Raw genomic sequence first — 14332 nt, 5'->3', positions numbered from 1 at the left:
ACAGAAAAGATGCGGACAGCACACAGTGTGCTGTCCGCATCCGCATTTCCATGCCACGGCCCCGAACTTCCGATCCACGGCCCTGCAAAAAATAGAACATGTCCTAATCTTGTCCGCAAAAGGCAGTTCTATGGGGGGTGCCGGCCGGGTGTATTGCGGATCCGCAATACACTACGGACGTGTGAATGGACCCTTATTCCGATTTAATTTGTGGGGCAGACAATAACAATTATTTGATTAAAGAGCAATACAAGCTTATTGGCACAAGGATAGCAGCAAGAGAAATGCTACTATTTAACCATTTCATGTTATGCTCTTTCTTCTAGCTGGAAGTTGAAAATGCTCGATTACGACAAATAAATCAAACTCTCTCTGAGGCCCTTGAAGCACGCAATGTAACTTCCGTACTCCTTGAGGATGATGGTGTTCTTGACAGCATAGAAAAATCATTTAATAAATTCCATGCTTTCCTGGATCTTTTAAAAGATGCTGGGTATGTATGGGGAGCTGCCCACAATGGAATGAGTGATTTCTTTCCTTTCCCCTTCAATCAGTATGGTAATCGGCACAGAGAAATGCACACATGGATTTCCTATGATGTATGACTTTTTTCAAAGGAAAATGGCATTTTAAGAAATACTGAGCGTTTGCAATGTCAGCGTATCATGGATTATAGTGAATGCTACTTTTGTAGCATTTACACTTAGGCTGATTTAAAAGGTTATGTATATTATCATATTGAAAACTTATTGGAGGGGATCAGACACCTCGCACCCCTGCCGGTCAGATTATTTGTGTAGCTCCATTGACGTTGACAAAGCTACACTACACCTTAATCGTCAATCTTTTCCCACAAAACTATATATCAAGCTGCTCTGCGTCTTCTGCTCTATAACATGCTGCCTGCAGATTGCACTGCACTTTGTGGTGCAATAGTTTGCTGCTTTTATATGTGCAGATTGTCCTATGAAGTCTTTCAACAGTTCATACTTTTAATACTTACTAAGGGCTCTTTCACACTTGCGTTGTCCGGATCTGTCGTGTACTCCATTTGCCGGAAGTTCCCGCCGGATCCGTAACACCGCAAGTGAACTGAAAGCGTTTGAAGACGGATCCGTCTTCAAAATGCGTTCAGTGTTACTATGGCAGCCAGGACGCTATTAAAGTCCTGGTTGCCATAGTAGTAGTGGGGAGCGGGGGAGCGGGGGAGCAGTATACTTATCGTCCGCGCGGCTCCCGGGGCGCTCCAGAATGACGTCAGAGCGCACCATGCGCATGGATGACGTGATCCATGCGATCACGTCATCCATGCGCGTGGGGAGCCCTGACGTCACTCTGAAGCGCCCCGGGAGCCGCACGGACGGCAAGTATACTGCTCCCCCGCTCCCCACCACACTTTACCATGGCAAACAGGACTTTAGCGTCCTGGCAGCCATGGTAACCATTCAGAAAAAGCTGAACGTCGTATCCGGTAATGCGCCGAAACGCTGTTTAGCTTAAGGCCGGATCCGGATTAATGCCTTTCAATGGGCATTAATTCCAGATCCGGCCTTGCGGCAAGTGTTCAGGATTTTTTGGCCGGAGCAAAAAGCGCAGCATGCTGCGGTATTTTCTCCGGCCAAAAAACGTTCCGGTCCTGAACTGAAGACATCCTGAACGTATTTCTCTCCATTCAGAATGCATTAGGATAATCCTGATCAGGATTCTTCCGGCATAGAGCCCCGACGACGGAACTCTATGCCGGAAAAGAACAACGCAAGTGTGAAAGAGCCCTAAGACTTTTATCAATTCACATAAGTCACATCTGGTGTTTTATTAGAAATGAAGACAGGTGTGGATTGTGGGTTATGTTTTTTCCAAATTGTAGTTTATAGTAAAACTAAAGCATACTAATCAGCCATGAGAGGTGATATTTCACTTTAACCCTTTCGCTACTAGTGCCGTACATGAACAGCGCTGATGCGGTCTGTAAACATAGCGCATTCAGCAGCCGCCGTAGCTGGCAGGTCTCTGCTGTTTTTAACAGCAGATGCCTGTGGCTAATCTCAGTGACCAGCAATAATGCCAAATGCCAATCACGGACATTACAGCCTTTAGATGCCATGATCAAGTGTGATGCCGTGTGGTGCAGTCGGGGATGACGGTAATTCATTCTAATAGGCTTGGTCTCTCTGAAGAGACCCACCATATTACAGCAGCAGTTCCTATGTTGGCCAGCCGGTGGCAGGCCAACATAGGAAATCAGTAATCTATGTTTTTCTATATTCCCTATGGGAGTATAGAAATATTCAATAAAAAACAAAGTAGTGGATATTGTAGCCTCCTAAAGAGGCTACAAATTAATTTATTTTAAAAAAACAATATAAAAAAAATATAAAAATTTAAATCAGCCCCCTTTCCTTAGAATAAAAAAGTAAATACATAAATAATAACAAAAATAAACATCATGGGTATCATCGCATCAGAAAACGCCTGTACTATTAAAATATAAAAATATTTTTCAGATACGATGAAGTATAAAACTGGCCTATTTGCCATTTTTTTTAATCTTTTCTCTTACCCCCAAAAATTGTATAACGTGTGATCAAAAAGACACACACACTCCACAATAAAAACTACAGATCATCCCGCAAAATTGAGCCCTCACACAGCTCAGTATACATAATTATACAAAAGTTATGGGGGTCAGAATATGATGATTTGTCCCCAAAAAAATGTTTTCAAGGTTTTATTTATTTTTTCAGTATTTATACATATGTGGTATTGTTGTACTCGTACTGACCCAGAGAATAAAGGGCACAGGTCAGTTTTGCCGCAAAAGGAATACTGTAGGGACAAAACCAGTCAAACTGTGGCGGAATAGCGTTTTTTTTCCTCCAATTTCACTCCATTTGAACTTTTTTCTTGCTTCCCACTACATGGTATTAGTGATGAGCGGCAGGTGCCATATTCGATTTCGACGAAATTCGCGAATATTCAATAGAATATTCGTTTTATATTAGCCGAAATCGAATATTCGTCATTATTCTTGTTATCGCGATTAATATGCGATTTAAATAATCGAATTTCGATTTTAACTTAAAGGCTACTCTCCTATTGAAATAGCAATTCGATTTTTTCAAGTTATAATAATCGAATTTCGATTTTAACTTAGCACTGCTATATGCCATATTAGGCTAACTAATATGGCATATAGCAGTGCTAAGTTAAAATCGAAATTCGATTATTATAACTTGAAAAAATCGAATTGCGATTTCAACGTAATTCTCAAATCCGACAGTACATTCTAGTATATGGAGTCGTTCCCATGGTGATGGGGACGCTCCATAAGCATGGAATATGGCTTCAATGGCTTGGTAGAATTAGCGAATTGACGAATATATTCGTTATATTCCACAAAACGAATATAACGAATGTATTCGTCATATTCCACAAAACGAAGATAACGAAGTATTCGTCATATTCCACAAAACGAAGATAACGAAGTATTCTGCATCTTCATTTTAGCTACCTATTCATCAATTTCGCTAATTCTAGCAATGATATAGGAAAGTTGACTATAGAGACAGCTAAGTTTAATTCGCTATGCGATTATATTACTGCTTTTTTTAAAAATAAATAGAATAATTATAATACCTGATAATTATTATAATTATACTATTTATAAAAAAAAAGCAGTCATATAATCGCATAGCGAATTAAACTTAGCTGTCTCTATAGTCAACTTTCCTATATCATTGCTATAATTAGCGAAATTGATGAATAGGTAGCTAAAATGAAGATGCAGAATACTTCGTTATCTTCGTTTTGTGGAATATGACGAATACATTCGTTATATTCGTTTTGTGGAATATAACGAATATATTCGTCAATTCGCTAATTCTACCAAGCCATTGAAGCCATATTCCATGCTTATGGAGCGTCCCCATCACCATGGGAACGACTCCATATACTAGAATGTACTGTCGGATTTGAGAATTACGTTGAAATCGCAATTCGATTTTTTCAAGTTATAATAATCGAATTTCGATTTTAACTTAGCACTGCTATATGCCATATTAGTTAGCCTAATATGGCATATAGCAGTGCTAAGTTAAAATCGAAATTCGATTATTATAACTTGAAAAAATCGAATTGCGATTTCAACGTAATTCTCAAATCCGACAGTACATTCTAGTATATGGAGATGTTCCCATGGTGATGGGGACGCTCCATGAGCATGGAAGTCGGCAGAAGCGGCAACGGGCACTGACTGGAGCAGCCAGGAATCCAAAGGACAGGTAAGAACAACTTTAGGGAAGTGGGAAAGAAAAAAATATATAAAAAAAAAAAAAAAAACGAATATTCGAAATATCGAATTTATATCACTATATTCGAAATATTCGCGAATTAGCGAAGTGCCGATATTCGCGAAAAAAATTCGATATTCGAATATTCGCGCTCAACACTACATGGTATGCCATATTACATGGGGGCATTGGAAAGTACAACTTGTCCCCCAAAATAAACAAGCCCTCATATGTATATGTGAATGGAAAAATAAAAAAGTTATGGCTTCAGGAAGACGGGGAAGAAAAATGAAAACACAAAAGCCAGAAAACTTCCCGTAACCTAAGGGTTAAAATTAGAAGCAGGACATGGAAATGTTGAGGAATACAAACAGACTTTGCGTGGTTAGAGTCTGCAGCAGAGCAGCGCCAAGTAAACACTTGGCCGCAGTATGTACACTAGCAGTGTCAGGCCTACTTTATTGTTATGCACACCACCTAATTTTGGTATTCATTAACTATCCTGGTGGCCGACCGACGGTGCATATCAGGTCATCCCTGTAATTTGTTTATATGAATGTTTGATGTCTGCAGTGTTACTAAGGCAAGATGTCATCTCTTCAGGACACTGGCAAATATTTCTAGGATAGAAAAGCTCAACTCAGATAATTCAGATTGCAAATAAAATGTAGTCTGCTCTCTCTGCTTGTATTGATTTAGTGTTGGAATATATATTAGCATTTGCTTCATCACCGGTCTGAGGCATACATTTAGCAGTAATTGAGGAGTTATTCTAGTATCCGTACTGAGTGGCACCGTTCAAAGGGAGTCTGTCACCAGATTGTGACCTAATAGACCGCTTACATAGTGCTCTAGCATGGCAGTCTATGATTCTAATGGTACCTTTGATGTTTGCTTGTGAAGTTCCCCCAAGGCAAAAACGGACTTTTATTCATATGTAAATTAGGGCTCGCAAGTGTCCAGGGAGGGGTTCACCTCGTTGGAGCCCAGGCTGTTCTGCCTCTTTTCGTCATATCCCCGCCCCAGCCTCTTCCTCTGCCCGCCCCGCTCTTCCTTTGCGTCCTCCTTCTCTGCAGCGAGATCTCGCGCCTGGATTATCCATTGCTTGGCCGGGGCATGCGCACTGCGATGCCCATTGTGGGTGTCTCTGGTCTGCCTCCTCGCTGCTATTTCTCGCCTTTGGCCGGCGCATGCGTAGTAGCTACTGCGATGCCGTGCCCACAATGGGCATCGCAGTGCGCATGCCCCAGCCAAGCAATGGATAGCGCAGGCGCGGGATCTCGCTGCAGAGAAGGAGGACGCAAAGGAAGAGCGGGGCGGGCAGAGGAAGAGGCTGGGGCGGGGATATGACGAAAATAGGCAGAACAGCCTGGGCTCCAACGAGGTGAACCCCTCCCTGGGCACTTGCGATCCCTTGAATAAAAGTCTGTTTTTGCCTTGGGGGAACATCACAAGCAAACATCAAAGGTACCATTAGAATCATAGACTGCCATGCTAGAGCGCTATGTAAGCGATCTATTAGGTCACAATCTGGTGACAGACTCCCTTTAACTTTGCTTCTCTATTCCTATGCATTTACATGTAGGTTTGCTCGTTCATCAAGTGATTGGTGGCACATTTACACAAGCCAATTATTGGGAATGCTCATAACTGATAATTGCCCATATCCTCGGCCCATGTAAAATGGCCTTTACCTATGAAACCCGAGTGCCATTCAAATCTATTTAAATAGCTAGTTAACACTTTTCTCTAGTATCATATAATGTTGGTGTGAACACATGTACATGTAGCTGTAAAACATACCCTTATCTTTTCCAGCCTGTGATTATGAAAAGGTAATATTTAACTGCAGTGGGCACATTAGAACATTCCTTATTATCAGTGACACCGTGTCACTGAAATTAGCCTCCAGGTTACCTCCTTTTATCTGTTTATCACTCACATGCCAGGTCCACACAATCTCACAGAATGGTTATTAGAAATAGTTTTTAATGTTGATCTATAGGTTTATCAATTAAAACCCAAACTGATTGCAACATATTTGAGGGGGACTTTGTCAATATGGTGTCCTCATGTGCAGCCAGCTGAAAACACATGATCAAAAGCATCTTGAGGACAGCGCTGTGACTTGTCATAAGAGGACTTGTCATCAAAATCTTGACACTCCTTCAGATGGGTGCTGTCTGAGGGCAACATAACCTGGTGACAGAGACCCTGATTGAAACACTGGCCCTGTAGATATATTATTGAGCACCTCCAGAGTGAGCCAAGTGCTGGAGTCCTCTCGGTACAGTCCACAACCTCAGGAGTCCTTATATTCATGAGCTCCTGACTCTTGACAGGCAACCCCATGGACAGCTTGTAACTTTGTTCCTATACTGTTGGAGGCTTCATCTGATTTTTTGATGTTTGATAGAATAAATAGCACACCCTATAGCACTATTCTTCCCGCCAAATGATGGCCTCCAGTATAAGTCAGTGCTTTCTGTTGTGTGTGTGTCGGAATTGACACTGCTTTGTGGTTCCTTTTTCATTACAGAAACGACAACTCAGATGTTAATGGAGACTAAAAGAACACATACTTTAAAGGCAATATGTCACCACGATCTTGGAGTGTTAATTGCAGTACCACATGAGTAGTATTGGAAATAAAGAGCCTGGATCGCTATTTATTTTTTTACTGCCCACGGTTTCCCTGCTGTCAGTGCTTAAAGCTGTGCGCATGCACAGCAGTCCTGACAATATATTTCAGTGCAGCTTTGAACGCTGACAGCTGAAGAACAGGGGGCAGTAGAAAGAAAAATAACAATCTGAATTCCTTCTCCGCAGTAGTACTGATATAGTATTGCAGACAATAGTCACACATTTGTCTTTAAATGACATTAAACATTTAATTTTATTTTTTGCATGTCTCCTTTTAAGTATATATTTTTTTTTTAGTTCTTTTTGGCTTGGTACAGATTAATTTTGATAACCATTAAGCTGTTTGTTTTTTTAGGTTGGGACAGCTTGCAAGTTTGGCTGGCATTGATCAGTCAGACTTTGCCATACCCGGAGAGCCTCAATTGTCTTCTACAATTGAAAGAACTCGACAACCTTCATCTGAGATATTCCATAACCTACAAAGAACCTACTTGGTTGACCAGGTAATTCTAAACATAGAAGTAGTTTGTCACTATTAAAGGGGTATCCTTGTTACATTCAAGTTATCCTCTAGCCACAATATAGGCAATAGCTATTAGATCAGTGGGGGTCCAAATGCTTCCACCTCTACCAGTCACAAGAATGGGGGCCCTGCACCCTGTCGGAACCCCCGATATGAATGGAACGGCAGTTTGAACTTGTGCACTGCTGCTCTACAGGACTAATGGAAATAGTCAATTGCTTGTATGCTCTTATCTCCAGCAGTCCTACAGAGATGACTGGAACAGCAGTTCTCATGCTTGACCGACCAACAAATCCATTTCAGGGGTTCCTGTTTTCATGATCAATGGGTGTTCGGTATGATGGCATTATTAATTGCACTGTGTTTCAGGTCATTGTTTTGTACGCTGACTGACCGCTATCTCGATATGCGTAATCATGCAGAGTTAGCTGACCGTCACTGATTATGACCAACCCACATCATTCCTAACCATAGAAATAGCAGAAGGTGTCCTGCTTGTTTGCCCCTCTGCTGTCAACTGTAATTTGTATTGGGGCCCTTGACAGCAAGTGTTCAGTTTTCTTTTCCACTTCCTATTGAAGTCAGTGGGTAGGAACATGACAGATCCTCCAGAGCTAGGTAATAGATGATGATCCTATATTGGGGCTGTTATCTGTTGGCAATTATTTATTTATTTTCACACATTTAGCTGCTTTCAGTATTCTTCTGCTTGCAGTTAAAAACGGTCAGCCTCTTAACACCTCCTTTGCTGAGCTCCCACAATGCATTGTTCTCTGGTAGCAATCCACATCATTTTGAATGTAACTTTAGACATGATTGGAGGAGAAAATATATAACAGCAACATTATTAGTTCAAGATGAGTAAAGCAAGTTTAAGTGAGGTACGTAGAAGTTGATATACCCAGGATCATCCTTGCACTGAGGATCAGGAAGGAACATGGGTGCTCATATGGACACGGCAGTGAGCTGATTATTTCTTTATTTGTGTTGCAACTTTAAGTGACTCACCATTAAGGGTATAACTGCACTGCGCAGTCGTGTTCTAGTGTGGCAGGCCAGTATCATGTAGCCAGACAAGCGGCAACAGGCTCTAATTAAACTAGTCCGCACTGTTTAAAGGGAATCTGTCATGTTAAACATGGTGTTTGAGCAGGGAGCATGTTATAGAGCAGGAGGAGCAAAGCAGACTAATATACAGTTTTATGGAAAAATATTCAGTATAACCTGTCATTTATTCCTTTTATATTCTTGCTCCTTCCATGAGGCGGTTCTATCGGTGATTGATAGCTATTTCTGTATACACAGTCATAGAGGAAAGGCTGTCAATCACTGATAGAACCGCCGCCTGCACTTCAAAGCCCAGAATGAGCAGGAATTTACATGAATGAAATACAAGTTATACTGAATCTTATCCCATAAAACTATGGGGTCATGTATTAAGACCGGCATTCTTAATAAAGCCCCTGCTCTGGCAGTTGATCACCGAAGTTATGTAGAGGCGCATCCAGCGCCGGTTCTAAATACAAGCCAGAAACCAGAAAATGATAAATGAGATGGGCCAGAGTGCCCTTCCCTCCCACGCAGCGCCCACTTTTTTACACCTGGCTTGAGCAGGGAAAGTTGCAGATTGCAGCGCGACTGATATATAATTGACCCCCTATATATTATTCTGCTCTGCTCCTCCTGCTTTATAATATGATGCCTGTAGCTTACAGGTTCCCTTTAATTGGTCTGCATTGTTAATGGCCATGAGGTATTGCAGACCAACTAAACGGTGCAGACCTCATTAGTTTAATTAGAGCCCGTTGTGCATCATACAGGCCACAACCGCGCCATGTTGTCATACCCTTATAGATGAGGCTCTTAAAGGGTTTCTATCACCTCATTTTGACCTAATTAGCTCTCAGACACTAGCGATCTGCTAGTGTCTGATCTACCTAACAATGCTATTCTCATACCTTTGTGTGGATCCGTTTCCCTAAAAAACGAACTTTTATTGATATGCTAATGAGCCTCTAGGTTCTATGGGGGCGTCTTTTCAGCACCTAGAGGCTCAGTCTACTCACATTCTGCCGCCCAGTTCGTCTGTCCAGCCCGCCCATCTCCTCTGAAATGCGATCCTCTTTCTCAGCCAGCGGACTAATTCTGGCGCCTGCGCTGTGAGCGTCTGTATTCGGCGCAGGCTCAATGAATGTCTGACCGCTCCCTGGACAGACATCTTCACTGCGCCTGTGCCGATTACGTCAGAGCGCTCCGAGGAACAGATGGCGCAGTCGCAGTGGAGATGCCGGCGAAGGGAGCATTCAGACAGTCACTGCGCCTGCGCCGAATACAGACGCACACGGCGCAGGCGCGAGAATTCGTCCGCTGGCTGAGATGGAGGATGGCATTCCAGAGGAGATGGGCGGGCTGGACAGACGAGCTGGGCGGCATAGAGTGTGAGTAGACCGAGCCTCTAGGTGCTGAAAAGACTCCCCCATAGCACCTAGAGGCTCATTAGCATATCAATAAACGTTCGTTTTTTAGGGAAATGGATCCACACAAAGGTCTGATAATAGCATGGTTAGGTAGATCAGACACTAGCAGATCGTTAGTGTCTGAGAGCTAATTAGGTCAAAATGACAAAAAATACCAAGATTAAACCAGGCACTCAGTATGGAGAAATTGGTCAAACTATTTAATAAGGGATGGTTCCCACGATAACAATAAAATATACCGATATAATAAAACAATATAAAATACTATAAAATCACATAAATGCACATGAGAGAAACACTGATCAATAGCAGCAATGTGATTCATATCATTATAGCAGCGATCTATGCGGCTTGGATTTCAAGAAACCGCAACCCTTATTTCGGTCTGAAAAAACTGCAGTTCCATGTGATGTGGAAAGTCTTATGATCCACTTTAAATGTTTGCCGGTCTTGGATCGGTAGTCACAAAGTGCAGCCGTGCACCAAGGTGGCGTCCCACCTGTTTAAGCAACTATGTTGATTTATTTTACCTGGCCGGTATAACCTTATCCTTTGTCCGGACCTAGGAGGATACGCTGTGGACACGACGTCACCTGGATATCCGCTCGCGAAACTGTGTTTGTGGCTATTTGTGCAGGGATTCCTCCGGTGTTCGTCATTCTCAGTCACAGCTATTCGATTCCAAAATCCAGGGGAACTACTGTCCCAGCATGCCTGTACAAGGTATTAACCATACGCGTTTCGGGGTTGTCTGGATGACCCCTTCCTAGGTCAAAATGAGGTGATAGAAACCCTTTAACTGCTGAAGATTGTTAATCTTTTTTTAAACACTTGAGCTTCGACTATAAATGTCATTTGTGAGTTAGGCTTTGTTCACACTTGCATTTTGGTCAGTATCCAGAAGAGGATGCAAAAAGCAATATACATATGTGTATTTCGGTTTCCCTTCTGGTTTTGATTTAAATAATAAAAATAAATCCTGAAGATACTGTCCAAATACTCAAGTGTAAATTGAGGCCTTGATTTTTTTTTCATGTGTCTTCTGTTTAAATTTGTCATTTTCAGGTTGACATTAGCGATAATAAGATTGCTCCTGCAGATTCATTAGAGAGATCCTTTACAGCGGATGCAACAACTAACCCTCCACCTTGTGCATCTGATGAAATTCCTACCAACAGCGAGAAGAGCAAAGGAGAAGTGGGCCTTGATCTTTCTATAAAGGATGTGGAGGCATGCAGGAACAGCAGGGTTGCTGCTGAACAGCAAAATACCAAAGATGCACACGTTTTGAAAAAAGCTATCCTGTCTGACAGTAAAAGGGCCGATAGTGAATGCTCAGCATCAGATTCTAGCAGAAGTAGAAAAAGTCATGCCAGTAGCAGTTCTAAGGAATCCGCCAGCAGTAAGCTTCGAAAACAGTCTTCAAAAAGGCGCAACAAGCAGAGCTCATCCCCATGACTTAGGAAATCAAAATACTTACAAAACTTCAAATTTTTTCTGATACCAGTGTAGAATCGGAGATCCTAGATAACCTTGAGTGGATAGGGGGTAAACACAGGGGGTCAAATTAGAGAGCTGAGGTCTAACAAGATGTTATGCCAAAAATCTGGAAATATAAAGTGACTCAAATTGCATAAACAACAATTAAGCTACATAATTTAATCAAAATTTCAGCTTTTAGCAGCAGAAAAGTTTTAGGAATACACTACAATGATGTAGGGAAACTTCCCAAAATCCCAACTTCTGCCCCCTCAAACCTATTGGTATGTATAATTTTGCTATATTCTGCAAATCGTAATATTAAGAGGAAAAATGAAAGGGTCCGGCATACATTACAGTCTTTCACTATGAAGGACAGTTCTTATGTTATAAAACACATAAGCGTCATTTGGCATCAGCAACCGCATGTAACAAGTTTATTTGTGCCTGAATAAAGCTATGAAAGAATTTAACATATGCTGGACCCTTTTATTTGTCCACTGTTGGACACAATGGAGGCCCTTGCATCCTTGATCATTGGAGCAGGATACAGGAGGCCTGTCAACAGTTTTTTCAATAGTAGTGTTTACAATAAAAACATAAACTACCAGAAAATGGGAAAAGACCACCTGGAAAATGTAACGCATTTGAGCTGAGATTGACAAAATCTGCAGGTGATGCTTGGTCAATATTCACACAGCCAAGGTGGTGGACCCTTTTGCTTTCTGCAGCAGGGCATATATCTGGACAGAGTACACTACTTTCTTTTTAAATCAAGATAGTTTTTATTGAAAGAGTAAAACACAGTGTACGACATATACACATACTATATAATTCAGCATCCAACGGCATGTACAATAAAATAAATTTGTTCCCTTTTTTAAATATAAATACATTGTTGTTGTGTTATTATTTCCAAGGAGTACACATTAATCACAATGTATCCAGGGCGTACATACATCATAATAAAACCCAATCATTAAACCAAACTAGTATGTACCTAACTTAGAACAATCCCAGAACATATGTACCAGAGAGGCATTCTCAGCCCCGCAGCGAGGGCAACAGGAGTTAGGGCGAAGACCAATTTTATAGAGGAAGGCAGGGGCCCTTTAGACCCTATGTAATAGATACAGCTGAGACAGGCGCTGCGCTTCATTAAGAGTCAGGCTGGGTATTAAGGCTAAGGTATCATTCCATTGCTCTTGGGAGATAGCACCCAGATCTCTTTCCCATTTGTCTTTAACTGGAAGGGATCCACCAGGAGTAGCCCCCCCCCCCCCCATGCAAGAGTACACTACTTTCAACTTGGACCCATATTTTAGCCAGGATGGTTGTTGGCAGCTGTGCATGCTGGAGAGGTCTTGTGATCAAGCTTACCAAGGGAGCTGCTGGATACCCCGAAGAGCATGTTGTTTAGTGCGAGCATTGTCTAGTTTGAAGACCACCTAACTCGGTCTACAAAGGCGATAGGACTGGTTACACAATGTCCTGGACATACCAAAGGCTGCTCAATGTTCCCTCCACAAATACTATACTGGAATGGCAATGGTAGCTAATGGCACCCCACACCATACCTGTTTTTTGTGCTGTGCGTCTCTTCACTATACATGAGGGCAGTAGAAGCTGTGATATGTACTCGGTATGTCTAGGACATCGTGGAACTAGTCCCACTGCCTTTTTTTTTACTTAGGATACATGGTATTCCAACGCCATAACACACATTGTCTGCACTATACAACATGCTCTGCAGGGTATCCAGCAGCCCCTCTGGCCAGCTTGATCACCAGACCACCTTCCATCGATCTGAGACTGGATGAGGTGACAGATCTCCCATGCACAGCAGCCATCAACTACCTTGGCTAAACTACAGTTCCAAGTTAAAAAAAGCCTGAATTTACACACCACAGGAGGATATCCAGCACCTGTATGACTGTTACCATGCTAGTGTGGCAGCACGAGGAGATGCCACCCTGTGTTAATATGACCCTGCCTCACCATATACCCTGTTGCAGAACCCCCAAAAAAGGGTGCACTGCCTAGGCTTTGTTAATCTGAGCTCAATTGCATTACATTTTCCAGTTATTTTTTTCATTTTCTGCTACTGTACTAGGAAAACCGAACCAAATGTATAAAAAAAAATGGAAATAGAATAAAACTTTTATAAGATGCTGTGAATATATTTAAATTCAATTTGTTTGGTACATTGTGTGTTCTTTTTTTACCTTATGAAATGTTTAATGCAATATGTTTCTAAGTTGTCAACTTAAATAAAACTGTTTTTATAGTTTTTGTATTTTTTTAACATTTCTTCACTGCATATTCAGGAAAGTACAATATAGAAAAGAATATGGATGAGGAAAATGACATTTAAATCACAAAGCACAATTATGCATTATACCAATGGGATGCTTTATATTTTAAGTACAATGTTGTCACCTCACCATTAAATATTCTAAAGACAGTATATTGTCTTTAGAATATTCAGCTAAATGGCGTCACTTTTTCTTGTCACTTTTTTTTTTTTTAGGACATTTTACATTGGAGTAGATCAGATCAGTGAATGAAGCTTGAGCATCAGAGAGTACTCTGTTGTGTAGCTGAGGACTTATGATTGGTTGGGTAGGTAGCATGTAGGTCCTGAAATATGAATATATAAAGAAACTTGCAAAAATATGTGTAAAAATGTTTGAGTGGAGTGGGGCATTTTTAGTGGGCATTTTTATGGCCACACAGGTCAGATTTTGTTGCATTTATGCAGCAAAGGCTGCAACAAATCGGCATCAAGACCTGTGAAAAACCCAATTGTAGCGCATGCAGATTTTTTAGAAAATCAGCTGTGGATTTGCCACACATTTTGCCCTATGCATTGCAAAGGGTGAAATCCAGAGTGACGTGTTGCAGATTTCAAGTCAGTTTAT

At 41.5% G+C, this 14332-nt stretch overlaps 1 protein-coding gene across 3 annotated transcripts in view; it reads left to right on the top strand.

Moving 5' to 3' along the window:
• The window catches only part of CEP78 (centrosomal protein 78), an 85481-nt gene extending 71780 nt beyond the window's left edge, over positions 1-13701 (top strand). For all 3 annotated transcript variants that reach the window (XM_044273819.1, XM_044273816.1, XM_044273827.1), the window contains 3 exons: positions 327-493; positions 7288-7435; positions 10998-13701. In XM_044273819.1, the coding sequence (XP_044129754.1) occupies positions 327-493; positions 7288-7435; positions 10998-11390 (708 nt within the window). In that variant the 3' untranslated portion in view covers positions 11391-13701. The remainder of the gene's footprint in view (positions 1-326; positions 494-7287; positions 7436-10997) is intronic.
• Positions 13702-14332: the final 631 nt, after the last annotated feature.

The sequence above is a fragment of the Bufo gargarizans genome, chromosome 1 (genome assembly GCF_014858855.1).
Source record: "Bufo gargarizans isolate SCDJY-AF-19 chromosome 1, ASM1485885v1, whole genome shotgun sequence".
Classification (NCBI taxonomy): Eukaryota; Metazoa; Chordata; class Amphibia; order Anura; family Bufonidae; genus Bufo; species Bufo gargarizans.
Note: the sequence above shows the minus strand (reverse complement) of the source record. Positions and strands in the feature narration are given on the sequence as shown.